The sequence below is a fragment of the Rhamphochromis sp. 'chilingali' genome (genome assembly GCF_963969265.1).
Source record: "Rhamphochromis sp. 'chilingali' genome assembly, chromosome: 3".
Lineage (NCBI taxonomy): Eukaryota > Metazoa > Chordata > Actinopteri > Cichliformes > Cichlidae > Rhamphochromis > Rhamphochromis sp. 'chilingali'.
The window spans coordinates 43,939,908-43,960,983 of NC_137931.1; the positions used below are offsets into that span (position 1 = coordinate 43,939,908).

Here is a 21,076-nt window from a genome sequence, read left to right on the forward strand (position 1 = left end):
GTATTTTTGGATGAATGGAGTTGATGCTTTTGGTACATTTCCACAAACTAGAGCTGTTTTGACAGCGTGCGGTGACCACACACCTTACTAATATGCTTCATGTTGAAATTTCCCTTAATATGCGTGCCAGCTGTTGATCACTTTCCATTTAATGATGAAGGAGACTCATCTTATTAGCAACAATGTACTTCTAAGGTCATTGTGGAAATGGTTTCTATGCTGAGATTTTGGTAAAGCAGCAGTTTTGATCATAATTTGTATTTTTTTTTGTGGTCATTTTGTATATGTGCACACATACTGACGCTTTCACAGAGAGCCATATCTTGTGTTTGTTTTCTAGAGCCTATAATTCTCTTACATCAAAGGCTTGGCTGGCAAAGTCACCCCATGATGCACTGCACTCTCTCCCACTGATCACTGGCATTGTTAGTAATTGTATTACCCATATCTGGAGCACCCCCTGCTATCTTCCCTCTTCTCCCCCATTTACCCCTGAAAGCCAAAGCTGAAGAGTTGGAGGAGTGAAAAGGCTCGTCCTGCTGTTAAGAAGATCTGTCTTTTGGCTATTTGAATGGTAAAAAAAAATAAAGTATGGACAAATAATGATGTTTCCCTTCTTGTCATTTAAGCATACATACTGGTTCTGCTCCAAATCTCAGAGCTGGACAATGGATGCCATTAATATCACAATATTATGGTAATACAATATATATTTTGCCAGTGTTAATCTCTATTATACTGTTGTTGTTCATTGTCGGTGTCCTGTTTGGGGTTTATTCAAGCAGGGTTCAAAGAAGGCCACCAACGCCATATAAGGAATTTTTCATTGACTGGGGAGCACAAACAGCATGTGTTATGATATCATTAAATCAAAGCCTCTGGTCTGCACTGGTGTGCAGGGATCAGATGAGCTCTTCTCTAAGTCGACAGAAATCTGGGTTTGAACTTGACCGTCTTTTGAAGATGGTCATCTGCACTAATAAGGTCTTTTGAAGATTATCATATTGTCCGAAGATGCTTTATTGCCGCACGTATAGTAAATTTGTGGCATGAAAGGTTAAAAAATAAATTATGCTTTAAGATCAATAGAGAACAGGAAGCATTGGTTCAGCCGCTGTCTGATCGTGTTGTTTTTCCACACACAGCTTTCCCTAGTTTCTGTGATTTTACACTGACTACAGAAAGCAAAGCCTGGCCTTATGCCTGAGTCAGCCTTTGGCAGGGAGTTTAGTTTGGTGTCAATGAAACGCTGTGTGTTTATCCTGTATTTATCCAAGGTTTATTTGGTCTCTTGCACATCTCTCTCTGTGGTCGTACTGTACGCCAGCTGCTGTGTTTGAGGGGGTAGTCTTAGTCATAGACTGTCTTGAGCTTTGTTTACCCACATCTGTGAAGCTAGGTGTCCAAAATACTACATAGTGTGTACCTGGGTGCTTTGGACAGACATGTGGTTTGAACATGTGTTTGAAAGTATAAAAACAATTCAGTGGCCGGATCTGCAGTTTGGGTTCCTTTGGGTCGGAGACAAAGAAACAGGCTCAGAACGATAACATCTTGACTCAGCTACGTTGAGAACTGTGTGATTCCAGAAAAAAGCTCTTTGATCCCTGTGACTGATAAAACTGGACTTCAGCTATGAGTTCAGAACCAGTGCAAGGTTGGGGGTAGGGAGGGGCTGAATGATGCGAAAGCGGTAACGCAATATGACATTTCATGCTTTCTTTCTATCATCTGTTCTTTTCGGCATCTTTTTTCCCACCCCGACATATCCTTTGGTTTCCAGCTCTGTATATTTTCAAAATCAGTGTGCGCTTCTGTAACACTTGGCCCATCAAATTCAACCCCCCCAAACTCAAGTTCATGTATCGGTGCAGATATACATACCCATTCATCTAAACATGAGACACTGAAAGAAGGAGGGTGCACCAGTGCACAAGGTGGAAGAAGAAAGGAAAAAGAAACACAAAAAGAAAAGGTGTTGATGGAAAGCAATTGAAGTGAAGAGTCACAGGAATGCTACAGAGGGAGATGATTAGGTCTGACTGATGGCTCTGTATTGATACAACACAGACATAATTTATTGCCTTAAAGGCCATATTTCAAATGCCTAAAATTAATGGTTTGTGGAACGAGAGCAGTGGAGGATGAGAAGTAGGAGGGCATTTTCAAGATCTGTCTCCATAATAACAACCTGGCTCAGATAAACACACAGACTCAGACATGCATAGACACTGATACAGGTACGCACACATAGATGCACACACACACAAACCCCAGACTTCTTTCTGGGCAATGTTCCTACTGCTACTCTTCACTCACACATAGAGCTGTTCTTGTGGTTGACAGGGAGCGGTGGAGCTGTCAACAGGCCCAGAGCCTGTTGAGAAGCAGACTGCGCTACTAAGCTACACACACACACATTCACCCACACAGCCGCCGATATAAACACAGATCCATACATGCACATGCTTTTGAAATATGTCAAACAGCATGGCTTCTATGACAAAATACACACAAACACACGCACTAGGTCAGAGGGAACATATTAAGCAGTACTGTGCGTATGACTGAATTGAACACACACAAAGAACCGAAACACATTAAACAGCATGACCCTTATGACTAAATACACAAACACACAGGCACGCAGGCACAGACAAATACACAAATAGTTCTCTCAGGAAAAATCCAGAGAGGTAATTTTCTGCTTCTTCAGCTGATCCTGAACATGTGTCACGGTTTATACTGTAATCTACAGTATGAGACTGAAAAAGGAAAATACACCAGCTTCGCCCCTGCTTTCATGTCTAGATTTATTTATGGTCTTGCCTGGAGCTCTGTTTGGGCTTCCAGGGGATGTGAGTCTGTTATGCTGTGATGTGTATAATAATATCATTAACCACTTACCTTGGTAGAAATGACGGTGGGCCTATAATTATTAAGCATTGTCTTAGATTTGGACTCTAAGCAAGCTTCATATTTTTTTGTAATATCACTGTATTGAGCAAAGACTATTTTTACTTCCTTAGTAGCAGTCTGAGCCAAGAATATGCCTTAAATGCAACACATCAATAACGTTGCGATGACAGCTTCCAGTCTCCACCTGGTCTCACAGAAGATGAATTATACTCTGAATCTGACTGAGCCCCAATGCTCAGGTCCCAGGGGGGGCAAAGTTTGAGCCTTAATGCCCCAACAGGGAAGTCAATAATACAGTAAGTGAAATACAAACTGTATCAGTCGATGTGTAAGCGTTTCCCAGCACTTTCTCTGTAAGTGAACACAATTCAGTGGATCTGTTGTTGCAGTATTTCATTCTACAGAAGTATTTAGTTTCAAAAATAGGACCAACTTTATAAATAATCTCTCTAGACAAGTGCAGATATGTATGGAGAAAAATGCGATATTCTGCTTTTTTAAGCCGAACGGGGTTGATCTCATATGTTAAATGTATCAGCTAACATTGTTGTGATTGGCCAGTGAGCCCAGACCTGGTACAATCAGGCCGATGTCTGGTTGGTATCGTGACAGTATTATCATCATCGACAGCTTAGCATATTAGCTAGTAACATTTACAAACAATTTGTAACATAAAGTATCACAAGTTGATGGTGAAGACGATGTTTTGTAATGGTCATAACTAGATCATTCAAATTAAATTTGCTATGAAAAGTTAGGAGTAACTGTAATATGCAAGGCCTTTGTCTCTGCGACAGGCCCATTTTTGACCTGCACATGCCCCCAGAAAACCTCACCAGTTTAACAAAGTAAGTATTATTCATCCTTAGGGCACCGTTAATGTTGGTCCAAAAGGACACAGTAATTCGATCGGGTATTGAGCTGTTCAGTCTAGTCTGCTGCTATCTCTGGAGTAATAAAACAATAAAACATTCAATTTATAAGCATTTTCACACTCATTACCTTTGATATTTAACTTGATCCCTTTCTAGTAAAATTTGCTGGCCATTCATCTATAATATGTCTGCACTGTACATATACAGTACAGTGCAGACATAAGCTGTGTGATTCATGACAAAGGGAGACTGAAGTGATGAACCAGTGACTATGAAGATGCCTGACAATAGCAGCTGACTGCAGAGAGTTAAAAAACGTGCGTAACACTCTGGGGAGCTCTGAGCTGTGCAGTCGAAGCGAGATTGATTTATGAGCCAGAGTTGAGCCTAGCATAGACTGCTGGGCTGAAGCACATCACCATGATTGAAAGTCACATCTAAACCAATGTGCTGCCCTCTCAGTCACCACACTGCACATGCCCAGAGATGGCTGAGTTCTGTTTTGATATCGGAGGCTCTTAAAATGAGGTTGACAGGGTAACATTTACAAAGTAATTCGAGCACACAGGAAACAGTGGTCCTCTGGTCTGGTGAAGAGGCTTTTGGATTCTGTTGCTCATAAGTCTCCCTTTCTTTTCCTTCTTTTTTATATTTGCTGCTATTCTGTCTTGCTCCCTTATTCCGTCGCTCCCTTATACTGTCATAGCCCACCAGTCACATGTTGGTAGTCATATTGAATTTGTTGCTCTGAACTCTTACAGCCAAATCAAATGATGCACAAAAATTGAGGTAATCTAGCTTCCTGTATTTATCTTTATTGCCTCTTGCATGACCTTCTAAAGACAGAAGCCTTGTCTGACTAGTAAACAGACAACAAGATCAATATGAGGTCACTGAGAAATCTTCTTTGTTTTTGGATATATTTCACGCATTTACTTAAAAAGTAACTTGAAATTGAAAACAGATGGTTTAATAAATTAGGTGGTGCACTGGTCAGCACATTCATCTTACAGCAGGTTCAAATCTGCTGGTTGGGGTCGTTCATGTTCTCAATGTGCAAGTCCATTTTCATGTTAGGTTAACTGATAATTGATCGTTCTGTGTTGGCCCCGCAATCGATTGCATCCTGTCCAGGGTGAAACCGGTCTCTCACCCACCGGAGGGACACGAAGGGACTCCATCCTCCTATTACACTAAATTGGATTAGCCAATCATTTCCATATTTCAGTTGCAAGCTGTGTTATCTAATGTAATTTTATCATGTTAAAAGGCTGGTTAATCTATAGAGAACCTCCCATTCAATTGTGTCTTGCTGAAAATTGCTGTGCTAATAAAAGAACAATTACATTTACCTAGTTGAGTCATCGATGGCGTCAAACATTTGGCTCAAAATGGTCAAAAATCAAAAGAACTTCTTGGTCAAAAATAGAGCTATTACATGGATGAAGTTGGTTCAAAAAAAGATGGAAAATGAATTTTGAATATTCCCATAGACTCCTGTATTACCTTCACAGAGCAGCCAAACTGGCTCTGACATGAAACAGAAAATAGAAACAGAAGTGGGAGGTCTCTGAAAGTGAAGGCAAGCAAAGCGTCATGAATTATTACCTGCTAAATGTCCCATTCACATTTCAGACCATTTTAAAAAATAAAGTAGAAAATAAAACCATTATTATATTAATGCTTATACTGGTTTTGCCACTAGAGCAAATAACTGCATCTTTGAAATCGTGTTTGACATGGTTTGTGGTTTGGTTTAACTTCATGCTGTAATGCCACATTGCAACCGCATGATCACACAAATGATCTTGCTACTCGCCCTCGTTTCCTGAGTAAGATTGTGGAACACTGTGTTTGAATGGTCCGACAGCAGTGTGTATGCAGCAGCATTCAGTGATAATATCGCAGAAGATAAATGAGGCATGGCTTGTTGCCATCCATTCCTCTTTGCAGAGAGAACAGGAAGATAACAATAACAGAATGATGCAGGTTTAAGTTATTCATTAACACTGCCAAGAACATTTTACAACACCAGTGACCAAAAAAAGCCTGGTGTTGTTTGTGGTTCGAACTGATGTTGTCGCCACAGTAAATTAACCACTTTTTTGACAAGACATGAACCTGATGCAAGATGAGTCATTGCTGGGTAAACAGTGCAGTCATAACTGTAACGATAACAGGAGGATAATTAAAGAAAAGTATGCCAAGTTGGTCTACTGCTACTTCTGCTGTGCACATTTTGTTACAGCTAAACTATGAACGCTAATTACAAATTTTGACTCGAATAATTGTTGTTTTTCCTAGATTTCTCTCAGTTTCATATCGTAGCACAGAAAACCTTTACTTTTGTCCTTGCGCTTGCCTTTCACATCCTCTATGTGTTACAACTTGTAACATCAAACATTACACATAAAAGCCTTTCTGCGGCACTGGAAAGAGAAATGTGTTTCTCATTTCATGCTATTATCATATCACTGGACATGTCCACATGCAACTTTGTTCTGAAAACCGTGGATTCGGAGAGTAAATGAGCCACAGAGTCAGTAATTTGAGCTCTAATCCCACTGTAAGCCCTGATGGAGACTCAACTGTTTAGTGGAAATATTTACAAAGCCAGACATCATTCGGGGAAGGAAAGTGAACAAGATGTTGATAAAAATGACTGAATAATCCGTGTGTTCCTGTTTGTCTTGGCTTTGTTGGTTGCTATGTGATTATGAAGTATGCAAAAGAAAAAAAAAGTCTGAGAGGGAGAGAGAGAGTAAGTATCTGATAAAGGAAAGAAAGAAACTTTTTTTCAATAAAAAGGAAACATTAGTGCATCTTCTCATATACTGTGATGTCAAACATAACATACTACAGTTAAAAGGGGTAAACAACATTTTTCCCCCTAACAATATAACTTACTTTCAAACAAAAACAGAAAAAACACAAAAACATACACTTACACCTAATGAAGAGTGTTTTTCTTTTCAAAAAGAATTTGAATCACTTGTGCATTTCTTTAGTTTCAGTGATTTCAGCATTTTGTTTAAACAATGAACACATTTAAAAAGAACGGCTCTTTGAAAATTAAATATTCCATTTTTAAAACGTGCAGAATACCCTCAGAGAGAAGAAATCTTTATTGGTGAAAGCAATGCAGTGGTTTAGAATTACTGTGCACTAAATCATTTTTATGCTAAGGAGTAACGTAACCCCAGCTCCATCAACACATAGCTGTTGGTTAAGCCTGGGTTCAGATGAGGGCTTATGATTGCGTCTTAATGGGTTTAGTGGGAACAAGGTGTCACAGAAAGCATTGGGGGATTAGCAGTTACAAAAATGTCTCCACCAGCCCAAAGTTTTTGAGTGAGCTGCTAATTTATCCGTCACCTGGGCAAACCGAAATCCTCTCAGTGCAAATTAAATTAACATGCAGTCAAACTTACCAGAGGTGCTGTAAAATAGACACCTGCTAATGATTTTGTGGTAAACTCCTATTGGTGTTTCCAGGGTTAAAATGGTATTTGCTCCCACAAAGTTTCAGATTGATTTTCAAAGCGGGCTAGTGTGAAGTTTGACTAGAAGCTGGCCTTTTGGGCTCTTACTACAGCGGCTGTGATTTATCAACAAGCCAACCCTGATCTTCCACTGGTGGGGCTTCCCAGCCCTAAACAAACGTTTCCAAGTTTGTCTAAACCCAGGAGACCATTCAACTCTTAGGCAACAGGGCTGCATTGCGGTTAACCATCACTCTTTAAAACAAATCTTATAATGATCCATGCTGTGGCTGCTACAAAGGCGGCGGATTTGGATCAGAGCCACTGTTATGCTCAATGTCTGACCTCTGGTTCAAGCCTTACCCTTGCAACTTAAAGAACCAAAGCTCCGGCCCTAACTATCAAGCATCTTTCATACAAACAACAGAGGGCACCTGTGGAGCTCCAACAGAGACTGAGATGTGTTACCTAATTTTTACCTTTGGACCATATTTGGAAAAACAGTGACATGTGAGACTAAACTAAATCACTGCAGGTTTACCACCATTCAAAGCATGTTCTAACAGTTACGAGAAGGCTTTAATTAAGTGATCCATCGATTGCAAGAGAGGTTTCCCTGAAAATATCACAGAGTGTAAAGTTCTGGCACACTGTGCAGTAAATCCACACATGGACACAATGAGCAAGCATAATGAAACCATCTATCTTCTTGATACTAAAGTCTAGCATACAGAAGGAACTGACTGTCTTATAAATCTTTTTCATAACCCCAGCCAGTTTGATCCATGGAGTTATTAGGATCCAGATAAAATGCACCATGCTGTCTTTCTCATTCTCTTTCTCCAAGCTCTTCCTTGTTGAGCATGGAGGTCCAGCTGAGACACTTGGCAGAAGATGTGAGGGAGATGAGACAAAGATGTGTAGCAAAGCAACAGGAGAAGAAGGTGAAGTTGTCTTGGGAACCACCCATTAAGTCCACCTCTGGAGCTGGCTCCATTTAATCCATAAAACTGGAGACCTAAAGTTATCTTGGTTAAGGATCTACAAGCACACAGGGAGGGCAGTGATGTTCGCACAGATACGCTTTGTGTCACCAAAAAAAAGAAGGCTGTGCAGAGAGAGACTGAGAGACAGACACCAAACTAATAAAAGCCATTTATATATTTATGTATGTGCATGTGTTTTGCATCTGTGCGTGATGTTGTTGACCAAACCCAAAGAGTCCGCACATGTTTGAACTGATTTGGGAGCGTGCATAAGTTGTTTTTTAGTTTTTTTTAAATTATTCCTAATATGTGGCCAAAGCCTTTTCCACTCATGTGTTGTTTTTGTGCATGTCTGTGTATGTGATTATGTAAACCAAATCCAAGATGGCACGAACAGAAAATCCCCAAATAGTATTTACAAGTTTGTGAGGTTTGTGTGTGTGCATTTATACGTCTGCTGGTGTGTGAGGGAGTGTGAGATAGTGAGGGGAACTCAGTGTTCAGCCAAGGACAACAAGAAGTTCCCTTTGGACAGAGGAGGCAGTCATGAATCAGGTGCGATACCTGTGACCCTGTGTTAGCAGAAGGCCAAAACAAACACACCCAAAGTAGAGCCGCACTCCAGCTAAACTTCTCTCTGTGTGGAAGTAATTACCGAGGTGTTGAAGTTGTCACTTTTCCTCTGCTGTTGAAAATGGATTCATGTAAATCTCTTACACAGAAACCCTTTCATTTCATAGGGTAACAGGCGCTAATGTTTTTTGAGACGTGCATTATCCTCAGTATACGTAGATGGTTAATGACACGTCTTTATATCAGAATAACAGGAGGCTTTCCTGTTCTATAATGTATGAATGAGCATTTCTTGCATGATAAGAAAGAGACATGAAGCTCTCGTTTACTGAGAGAATATATTTTGGAATGGCCAGCAATAGAGAGAAGTTTTGAAAAGTTGTGGCCTGACTGAATTTTGCCATCTCACCTGTGTATATCTCAAATTGTATATGTTCTAGAATGCTAGCAGTGTAAAACTGATGCTAATTATCTATTATCCCAACAAAGATGTAACAAATTCATTCAGTTTAAGTTTTGTTACTTTAAATTAGATGTCATTTGCTTTGTGTTATCTTCATTAACTAGATACCTAACACATCCAATCACTTGTTTACATTTATTAGAAATATGCTGTGCATTGACAGTACCGGTAATGATGTTGCAGTAACCTGAACCGTCTGCGTTTTACTGCTCGGACTGAAGCTGTAATTTCACCATGTCAGGACAAAGCTGCAACGGAGGTGTTTCAAGATGGTGTTTTTCATGGATGTGTCTAGAAGCAAATGTCTTGATTAATGTGCTGGTCTGAGCCAAAGTCCTGTTTGACAGTTATGAGTTCAAAGTTTCTCGGTTTACTAGGTATGGCAGGACAAGCCAAGTGTGACCTGCAGTGGGGCTGTATGGATCTGGACAAGACTCCCCTCCATCCCCATCAGGGGTGGCCAAGCGGACACAGTCATTTTACAGGAGAGGAGGCGAGTGTTGAGTTTCAGTGTCACACAAGGGAAACTCTTACAACTACACTCCTCAACCCCTGCCCTCCTCACCCTGTGTCCCTCAGCACCAGTATCCATTATGTCCCGATATACTCCCCACTCCTTTTCCGTCCCCCATTGAGCTCTAGCTGCCATCTCATGGCCCAGTGCGCTCCCAGACCGTCCGTACTCTGTTTCACTGCTGTAAATGTCACCTGCCTTACACTCTCTCTTCTTTTCACAGAGTGTGCTTTATTCAGCCACCATTTAAAAAAGACCCCTGCTTGCATTTCATGTTTTCTCTTTTTTTTAAAACGTGCCAAAGGGCACTTTTCCTCCCTATCCTCCATAAAATATTGTAGAAGGCATACGATAACGCCTATATATTTCTGTGAATGTCAGATTTTATTTAGTCACTGCTTTGAGACTGGATAGCTGTGAGTAATGCTCACGTGTTTTTTGCAAATCTTAATTTAAACTGTTAGTTTACATTTAGTTCTTTGAAGCCATTAGTGGAAATATAGCATTAAATTATGGGTTTTTTCCATTCATAACACAGTTTTGTGAGTGTTAGGTCCACAAATAATAGCAATCATTTGTAAAAGTGCTTCATCCAGAAAGAGATATGTGTAATACTATCATATGACAGGGTGAAATTTTACAGTTTACATGCCAAGGTCTTCAATCAGATCATATCCCAAGATGATGTTCTGTGCATGACTCATGCTGGAAACACAGCAGCAAATGTGTCAGGCATCTTCTTGCATTTCTAAAAATCATTATAGTAAGTCCTTGGTAGCAATCTGGGCAGAGGAATGTTGGACTACTAAACACTTACAATTGTGGATTTTGACTGAACATAACACAGTCACAGTTCTTCCATGATGCAAGGTCTATATTCTGTAGAGGCCATAAGGGACCTGGTCTGAAAGTGATGACAGCATGATTAATGCACACCTCCATTCCCGCTCACACACTAACATCACATGCAAGCACAAGTGGCTTGCTTAAGCAAAACTTAAGAAAGCTTAGAAAAGTAGCCAGTGTTCATCTGAAGATCACTGATAAGATAAGACACAGTTTGGCACTGACAATAACACTGAACTCATTATTTTAGGGATAATAACAGTGAAAACATTTTTGGCAAGTTTGGTAATACATCATACTAGAAGAAACTAGTCTTCAATTTATTTAGCTAACTGATTCGTCAGTCAAAAATTCAGCAAAATTTTGATATCAGATAAAAGCAATTTGGCTAAAAAATAATCAGACAAAGAAGAAGTGAATATATTTAAATACATAAGTTGTGATAGAGAATTCAAAAGCTTAGTCCAAACTTTCTCATGATGTGATTCTGCAGAACTGATTACAATATTCACACGAAAGAAATCTGTCTTCTATTAGAACAACAGTACATCCCAACTGGGCTGCAAATGCTTCGCTGTCACGTATCATCCGCACCATCTGCCAATAACAAAATGAGCTCAAATACATCGACAGCCTAAAAAGCATTAAAACACTTTGTGGTTTTGTCATCCCTCAGCAGTCAAAATGAGTTTCTAAAGAGATGCAGTGATGTGAAGGAGCTCTTTCTCAAACCACCTTTGTTAACCTCACCACCTCTATTAATCTTCCGTGCACAGCTATAAAAGAGCCTGTGTGGAAAATGAAGAGGTTGTCTGAATTCAGTGCACGCCAGAGGCCAAGTGGTCAGTCAGGGTAAGGGGAAACTCGGGCTGGCATGCCGATTCAGTGCCAGTTACTGCCAATACAAGCTATCAGGCCACATAGACAAACACCTTGACAAATGGTTCCATACTGTGAGAGAGCATATCTGGACTGCCAAGTCTTACGGCAAACTAAGGGTAGCTTAATGGAAAGCGTGGACTAAAACAGCACACATGTGTTATTCTTACTCCACCTATAAATTTTGTCATCATGATATATGAAATCCCATAAATTTTACATCAAGCAATACACCTTTTAGAACCATTCAGTCCTCACATTTATTGTTATAATGGGGAAAATTTGTATTTTTCATAACCATCTAATTAATTATGTAACAATGTTAGCATGTTCCCTTCATTTAATCCATGATCAATGTATGTTTTTCTTACGGTTACATGCTATTTATCATGTAATTCACCGTAATGGTTTTTAAATATGATCTACTGAGAATTTGTATATACAAATAGAACAATGAATTGTAATGTAGAGACTGTACAATTGCTTCATTTTATTTTGTCATTCATACACAGACGAGACAGTCTAAACTCAACAAAGATAGTAATGTAGCATTTGAATGTTTTGTTGTTTTTGTTGTTGTTTTGTATTATTTACATCTTACTCATGTGCAAATCTCAGACAAAGAGTTTGTCAAAGCAAGCTGAGCAGTATGGTTTCCCTTTCTGCTCCTTGAAGATGCCCTGGCTGAGCTGCCGCAGACAAAAGGCACACACAAAGTGCTCGGGGTGAAACTTGCGATCCATCGCAGAGATGCAGCGGCCGATGATGGGCTTTCCGCAGCCACCGCACACAGTGCCTTGCCTGGAGTGAAAGTGAAGCGAGCAGAGGGGACGACCATTGAGCTCCATGAAAATTCCATCAGTGAAGGGCTTCAGGCAGTCCTGCGTAGAGGAAGAGGGGCAGTAGGGAGGATAGAACGTTATGTAAAATTAGGCATGGTGTTATGGAGGAAGAAGTTTAAACTTCCAACAGTTAAACTTTCTTGATTTTTCTATAACAGTTTCAATTAGACACAGTGATGCCAAACCCAACCCACACGTCATACCCAACACTGCTTAACATACAGCAGAGTGATAACTTTTAGAGAGAAAGTAAAAGACTTTAAATCCATCATTCATTTTAAATGTCTACGATGTGAAGGGAAACCAAGCGCCTGGAAAATGGTTGACTGTTACAGCCAGATAATGAAGTGACGGCGCCACAAAATCACATGGCATGGACCTTTAATATGAAAACTAAAGGAGTGTTACAACTGTGTTTCTTTTAACAATCTGTTAATAACCGCTAAAGCATAATTGGAACCTACATGTACAGCACTGAATTTGATTATGGTCGTTTCTCTTGGCCGACACTTTGACTTGTCATACCGTAGCAGTAAAAGCACAGGTGTAACTCTTAACATCACCAGTGGCACTGTTCCATTTATTATGCACCAGCATGAGCAGCTCCAAAGCCTTGGAACACCTGAGTTATCTGTGTCCATCAAAGGGCTGGTTTGCTCAGTGTTGGTGACAAAACAGACTAAAACAATAGATGTTGCGTCACAGTTTTAGCCTGATTTCATACAGATTACAGTCAAAATAAAGCAATTAATGACTAGCAAATGTGTGATGAGAATAACACTGTGACAGCCGTGTTAATGACTGCTCTTTCAGGGGAATTTCATCTGGGGCTTACAGGACGCAAATGACTCATGGTATGGAAACGTTTCTACTGTTGCTGTGAAACAGAAAAAGTGGCGGGGAAGTTCAAGGGTCCTAAATTGTATGACCTGTTTTATTTATTTTTATCAGTAGGCTGATTAAAAAGTCTCCACCTTTGAGTGTCCACGTCATCCTTTTTTATGGAGTGTCTGACCTTCAGCCTGCTGGAATTAGTTTTAGGTTATTAGGTAGCAGGTACAACTGACCTTATTGATAATGACTGGTTTGTATAAAATAAGTAGTTGTAGTTGGTGTTTGTGATTAATGATTAACTAAGATATGTTAATTATAATTTTAAGTGATAGGTATTAAGAAATAAAATGCCCTTTATATGTTTTATGGTCAGGTTTATGGACCTCATATTTCAGTACCTGCCAGAAAAACAATGAATACATTCTTAATATTACAGTTGCTCCTGCTTGTCTCTTACTACTGATGGCATTTTATGTTTTACACTTGCACATGTTAAGTAAAGCAGAGCTGCACATTGAACCATTTTTGACCAGATGCTACATACAGAAATAGATTTGAAGAGAATGTAAAAGATACCCACACTGAGGAATACACTTCCTTGATTTATCTGCATCATTTCTAACAGCAGAGTATTCATCAGGCATATGGTTTTCATCAGCGTTGAGGTCAAAATGTTGCAAATAAAGCTAACGTGCGGGTATCTTTTCTCATTTATTCTCAGGCTCGTATGCAAGCCAGAGCTGTGTGTGTGGTCTGAGGTAAGAGGCTCACTGCGCAGACGAAGCACTCTGGATGCCAGGTGCCATTGGCTGCAGTCAGGTAATTCTCCCGCACTGACTCCCCACAGCCTGAGCACTTTGGAGCAAAGAGGTAGTAGAAGTCCTTACAACAATATGGCTTCCCATCCTTCTCTAGGAAACCTAGGATAGGCATAAGATGCAGTGAGTTATTTGCTAAAGTTGTGGTTTCAATTGGAGAGAAATAATCCACAAATCTCTCACCTTCCGTTCCAAACAAGCCTCCGCAGTGTGCGCAGAAGAAGTGCTCTGGGTGCCAGGTCTGGTCCAGAGCTGTCACGATGTTCTAAAGCAGCCCAAAATATATCATAAATTTACTTCCTTTGAGGATTAGTAAGGTTTGTCTCATCTCACATGTTCAAATGTCAGGGAACACAAAAATGTGAATTGTGAAACACACAAAGTGGAACATAGAAGAAGCTGCATTAGTTTCTGATTAATGACTTTGGTCTGCAGCAGAATCCCAGTATGGTTTTGTGTTTTCTCTATTAGAATGACATGTGGGATATGTTGAGAAAAATTGATTACATACTACTGTATGTCATCATCCAATCTTCAAAAGATTATTGTGTAAATAAATTGATGTACTATATGACAGAACAAATTATAGCTTAAATCAAACAACAGCGCAGCTGAATTTGAGTGACATTTAGATACCAGAGAGTTCCAGATTGGTATTTTGGTCATTTTCTATGTGCATTTTCCACCAAAGTGAATTCATTAAAACATGAAATTTCATCCTTTAGTGGAGATCATATTAACACCTATTTTTATTTTAATCTTACTTTCTATGCAGAGGCAGGGTTATATATGAATACAGTTGTCCTCACCTGCATAATAGGCCCCTTGCAATAGGCACAGCGTGGTGAGAAGAGCTGATGGTAGTCTTTGTCACAGTACGGCCGTCCGTCTCTCTCAAAGAAGCCTGTGGTGCTCAGCTCCATCTTACACACCGTACACACAAAGTGTTCGGGGTGCCACACTTCACCCAGTGCTGTGATCATCTGGAGAAAGGAAATGTCAGTGAAAGAGGGAACAAGAGGTTTTGATCTCTTTCATCTTGTTTGAATTTCCACAATTTGGTACCAGTGTGACAAATTCTCTTCTTTGTGTCCTGTAGGTCCAGATTGTACCTTTCCTACAATGCATTTGTTGCAGGAAGCACAGTGGCCCTTGGCTGTGGTCCGTACACCGATCTTCTCCAAGTCAGTGCTCAACCCTCCCAGCAGGTCATCTATCATATCCGTTTTCTTTCTTTGCGTTGTGGCTTTTCCATCTGAAGCCGCTGGAGTGTTGCTGCTGCTGCTCGCCTGTTTTCCACCTTCTGTTTGCTTTTTTTGTGTAAGTGATGGTGGGTCAGTTGGAGGTTCTAGATCCTAAATTATGGTACAAAATGTAGGAATAACAGTTTTATGTACATATTTCCTCAAAATATATTAGCTGTCTATTATATTTATTTTATATTTAATCAGAGTATTTTTAATGTTTAAGAACAAAATGCTTATTGGTCCAAGAGCTTGAGTCTGATATAAGTACAATGCTGCCCTCTGTTGTTAACCATGTCATTTTACTAATGTTTGAAAATAGATAGACATAGTTTTTCAGGCTTCACACTTAAATAAATAAGCTCAAAGGGGCAACACAGATTACTTTCAATATTTATAAAATATGTATTTCCGCACTGGGGTAGTACTAACCCCTTCAGCTAGACCCATCAGGTCTTGCAAGATTGAGTCCAGCTCCTGAGTCGGTGAGTCAGGTTCCACAAAAGCTGGCACAGGAGTTGGAACATCACTAAATCCCAGAGAGGAAAAACACGAATGTTTTAAAATGCAAAACTGACATCCTGTAACATCATTAATAATTGAAATGGTTGCATTTCTGAACCATAGCAAAAATATAACTGGAAATTCTTAACCTTTTAGACCTTAAGAAAATAAAGCACATCTACATAAAGGCCAGAATATGCTGAAGAACAATGCTTTCATTTTCATTGTATTTGCTCTCCTCTTTTTGGGTGTGGTCTGAATGAAAGAAAAACCTTAGCATTAAAATGTTAAAAAGAAATACATAAATTAATTAAAATGTATTATTTAAATTATTAAGCTAATGATCTTCATGCAGCACCACTATGAATCGGGTTCAACTTTGAACTTCACCTGTACACATTTGAGGAGTTTGAGACTTTTCCATTTTTGGTAGTTCCAACACAAACTTCACTTGGTACCTGCGAACACAACCAACATATACTGAAGTTTCTGTACTTAAAGAAATTAAATTACATGTTAGGTTTTAAGTTGTTTTCTTTAGAATTCCAGGTTCATCTACAAATGAAATGGGGGATAAAGCAGAAACAGGATAAGCTCATGATTAATGAGTTTTGTCTTTTTACTTCTCTTTTTGTTGCATCATTGCTCTTTTTCTCAGGGACGCTGTCTGAACCCGCTGGATTCAGGGCCAGCTCCTCTAACAGCAAATCTGCGGCAGGAAACACACACAATAAATCTTTAAACCTCAGAAAAAATACTCATGCAACCAAATATTCATATTACATAACATTTGTACGGCACACATTGCTCTTTCACACTTATTGTCCTTTGTGGGTGTTAACTGTTAGACTGTATGCATATAATTTATGTATAGTGAAATATTTTCTATGAAGTAAGTTACAGTGGATTTCAATACACAGATCAAGATGCTAGCAGACTAAGGTTGCTCATGCAACTTGCGTTCCTCAGGAAGTGAGGGCATACCACATTGCAGAAGTGAAACTTGTGATAATGTTGCAAGAATCTGGTGACATTTGTTACAACAAATACAACACTCCTTCACACAGGGCAAACCACACATCTAGGGAAATGGGAAGCTTTGTATGAGTAAGTATTTTACATAGAAGTAGCAGAAGTAGCAAAAAAGACAAAGGTTCATTTTAAAAAGTTAAAGACATGACTTTAACTTTCAATGTCAGTAAGTCAGTAAAGATCATCATCTTCAAACATCATCGCACCTCAGAAAAATATTTTTTGACATTGTGAAATTAAAAGAATTTTTCTTTTTTGTCTTACCTTTTGACCGTCACCCTTATTTCATTTCCAGTATGCGAATTAAACGACTTCGTTAAGACTTGTAAAATTCTACTGTATTCTAAATGTTACATTGTATTTGATTTGTAGTGAATCGCTACATGTAGAGCCCTAGAATCAGAGGTAAAACACAAGAACAGTGGTATAAAAATTCCTTCTAATGAGCTGGATCATTGAGTACATTACATATTGTACTTAGAGTCTGCTGTATAAATCAGTCTGAGAACACACAAGACTGTGGTAATACTCCATAAGCACTGGCTGTGCTTGATGTCATGGTGTCAACACACCAACTCCTGATTTTGCTAACAGTTTCGACCTCAGTTTAAATTGTACCATCGATTAGTTTGAGGACATTCATGAAGGTAAAACATGACAGAAAGTTCTTACCGAGCTCATCCATTTTGGTTCCTTCTGACAGCATAAAACTTGAATGTGAGTGGGTGGCTTTTTTTTCTTTTCTTTGTGTGTGTGTGTGTGTGTGTGTGTGTGTGTGTGTGTGTGTGTGTGTGTGTGTGTGTGTGTGTGTGTGTGTGTGTGTGTGTGTGTGTGTGTGTGTGTCTCTCTGCTGGTTAGTTGCTAAGGCAACTGAACTCATTTCTGATCTGATCAAAACCGTCGCTTCCTGTGAGGAAGGTGTGTTTTCGGTTGCTGCTGTGTGAAGAATTGTCAGTAGCTAGGAGGAGGTTTGACTATTTCCTGAAGATGAAAACAGTGAGAGTTTTAAAGCAGTGCAAGTGTGATACCAACAGAGTTGTGCTTTTGTTAAATATTTATTGCATATTTCTTCAAACAAAGTGTGTGTTATGTTGTAACACTACCTCCACTGCAAGTGGTAGAAAAAATCAGCTTCTCTTAATTACTGATTAACATGGCGCTGATAAAACTCAACATCCTCGTGTTACTAACACAGAGTCAGACTGACATTTTGGTTCACAGATACAGAAAATAGGACAGAAAAGATCATTTTGAAGCTGTGTCATGACAGTGTTTGCCCAGCAGAGTTTGCTCTGACTCCACTGTTCACAGTTCTCTCAGCAGTGCAAGCATCACATGTAGCAGGGGAGAGTCAAGTGAGGTCTTCACCTTAAGTTAACCTCACTTTAAACTTGTGAAACACATTGCTGGAAAGTTCCTAAATAAACTTTTTAATGTAACTTTGCACTCTGTATTTATACTCATAAAGAATATGTGTGATTTTTAAAATGCGCAAAAGAAGGAACATTTTTTTTAAAAAGAGATCTATTTTCTGTCGCCTACATTGTAGAGGGCGATTTTGCCTCTAAACAGAAGATGAGTATAGCCCAGGGTTAAAGCGGGATTCAGCACGTGGTGGAACCCTAAAATCAGTTATAGTGGCTCAGCGTGGGGAAAAGAATCGCAATTTCTATTCTGAGCTCTTGTAGATCTTCTTTTGTGTACAGGCTGTGATCAGATGATCTGGGCTGCTGCTGCTCTGAGGTTTACTGCACTTTGTGGATTAACACAACTGAATTTAACAAGATGTGAGCAGGTGTTTCATGAGTTGTCCTGTTCCATCCTCTACACTGACACAGTTTATGCTGTCATTATACTAAACAGTATGAAGGTGGAATTCAGTGAATGAATCCAAGTATAATCAGCTTACCTTCAAATTCATCTTTGCAATACTTAATGTAACCTAACTCTGAAGACCACAGCCACTTTGCACCAATCTAACACAACGCTTTATTTAAATTCCATCACATTACTGCAAGCGAACCAGCTTATCCTGCACTAAACTCCATATTTTCATGCAACCTTTAAATAACACGGTTAGTCTGTGTCAGGTTTTTTTCCCAGCACATTTTACAACATGAAAAAAATAACATAATATGTACAAACCTGATATTCAAATTTCCAGTTTATCAAACACCACCGAGCAGAGGTTAAATATAACCTCTCTTCTTCCTCTCCTGCCCTGTCTTTATCGCTCTCCATCTCTGAGTAAAATTAACATCTTCACAGCAGCTCTACCTTTCTTTAGCTAGCAGACACACAGTGTGACAAACTGCACACACAAACAGTTTGTGTGTTTACTGACATTTCTTGAGGTGACAAAAACGTTGCATTTGAAATTACCTGCTACTTAAAAAAATATCACTCCTTTTATGCTTCTCTTGGTCCTCTTCTGTAGTGCTAACTAGATGCTGAAGTACAGCAACTGCAACTTACGGACATGTGCACCCATTCCTGTGTTGTGCCGAAAAGTGGTTATCTGCCAAAAATTGATTTCCAATGTTTCGATGTGGTATTTTTTTATGTGTCATGTCTTTATAAGTAAATATTGGTCAATAGACTTTAGTGAACAGGATTTACAAAGGATCTACAAAGGGGTTATTTATAGAATTAAAAAAATACATGTTTTTCAAGTATCTTTATGACTCTGGGTTACTGTATCTACATTGTAACCAATCCAGTCCATTTTGGAAGTATCTTTATAGAATTATTGTTATATTTGTTGCAATTCCTGCTGTCTTCTTGGCCAGATTACTCCTAAAAAGGCATTTGTTAATGTGAATTAGACTTTTTAACTGGATAAATAAAGGATATATAAAAGTCACTTTGCCAAAAATTGATTGCGGCTTCTACGTTGAGATAGGAATGTTGTTTGTGGCTCAAGATGACTTGATATCGTTCATGAGGGATACATTTGACATATGTTTTAGATATTATAAGCCAACAAGTTATTTATGGCAATTTAAATACAGGCAATCACTTTTTTAGCAAATACCGGAAATCAGTTTTTGGCAGGCAATCACCTTTTGGCATTTTAACCCCTGATTATGGTCTCTTTCGTCTCTTTTTATGTGACATATCGTTGTGAATAATACACGAGTAAGATTGCCTTTCATGTGTTGCTGTTGAGGCTCAAATTTTGAAAGTTTGATGTTTGAAGATGCGCACTGACATGAAGAAAAAAAAGAACTCCCCTCAAATGTCTTAAACCAAAAGTACCGAGTCTGTTTTGAAAGTGTAAGGAGTAGAAAGTACAGACATTTGGTTAAAAATATAGGTAATAAAAGTAAGAAGTTGTTAGAAAAAAAATAATACTTATGTAAAGTACATATATCTGCAAAGGCTACATACTTACAGTAACAAAATATTTGTACTTTGTTACTTCACACCTCCACTTTGACTTGTGCAATTTGCTGTCATGGTGAGGCTAGATCATATGCCAGCTGACATAGGATGAGAGACAGGATACAGCCTGGACAGGTCACCAGTCTGTCAGAGGGACAGACAACAGTTCACTCTCTCATATGCATACATGTTTTCGGATTGCTTAGGGGAGCCAGAGGACCCAGGGAGAACATTTGAAACCAACACTTTCTTGCTGTAAGGTGACATTGGTAACCACAACACAACCCTGCAGCCTTTAGTATTAATTCCAAAAATCCAGTAGTGGTGGTGGTGGTAAAGATGGAAGCAGTTTTAATTAACAAGCAATGTAAAGCATATCAGAAATATATATATTTTTAAGAACCCCACTAACATAGAAATAAAGTTTGGGATGCAAATTTTTATATTTACCATCCCATGATGGCTTTACGTGAACTGGTAGTGTTTATATGGTTTATTTTATTTAACCTTGCTGTGTTTGGGAGTCTTGTATATTATGCATATAATAATAATAATAATAATAATAATAATAATAATAATAATAATAATAATAATAATAATGGATTGCATTTATATAGCGCTTTTCGAAACCCTCAAAGCGCTTTTACAATTCCACTATTCATTCACTCTTACATTCACACACTGGTGGAGGCAGCTACAGTTGTAGCCACAGCTGCCGGAATGAAACCGGAATGAACTATGAAACTATGCTTTGACAGCTTTTTAGTCAAAGTAAACTTTATTGTCATCTCCGCTATGTCCAGTGACGAAGCTCCGGTTACATCAGTGCAAAAAACCTAACAAATATATATATAACTAAGGAATAAGAAAATAAATATACA

The 21,076-nt window shown here is 39.0% G+C and overlaps 1 protein-coding gene across 1 annotated transcript; it reads right to left on the reverse strand.

Annotated features, from left to right (window-relative positions):
• Window positions 1-11,178: 11,178 nt before the first annotated feature.
• On the reverse strand, window positions 11,179-17,591 carry lpxn (leupaxin). The gene is made up of 9 exons (XM_080877068.1): window positions 17,484-17,591; window positions 16,403-16,488; window positions 16,170-16,237; window positions 15,708-15,804; window positions 15,144-15,386; window positions 14,841-15,014; window positions 14,215-14,296; window positions 13,985-14,133; window positions 11,179-12,418 (listed from the first exon to the last, which is right to left on the reverse strand). Exons 1-9 carry the CDS (start codon window positions 17,515-17,517, stop codon window positions 12,152-12,154), a joined length of 1,200 nt encoding a protein of 399 aa, XP_080733194.1. The 5' UTR covers window positions 17,518-17,591; the 3' UTR covers window positions 11,179-12,151.
• Window positions 17,592-21,076: the final 3,485 nt, after the last annotated feature.

Bases quoted from the DNA above. Each gene is read 5' to 3' on its own strand.
- lpxn (XM_080877068.1), bottom strand. From the start codon at position 17,517: ATGCTGTCAGAAGGAACCAAAATGGATGAGCTCG. The intron at 15,015-15,143 runs GTACAATCTGGA...TCCTTTCTCCAG, and splicing joins ACAAATGCATTGTAGGAAAG to ATGATCACAGCACTGGGTGA. The intron at 14,297-14,840 runs GTGAGGACAACT...GGGCTGCTTTAG, and splicing joins GCAAGGGGCCTATTATGCAG to AACATCGTGACAGCTCTGGA.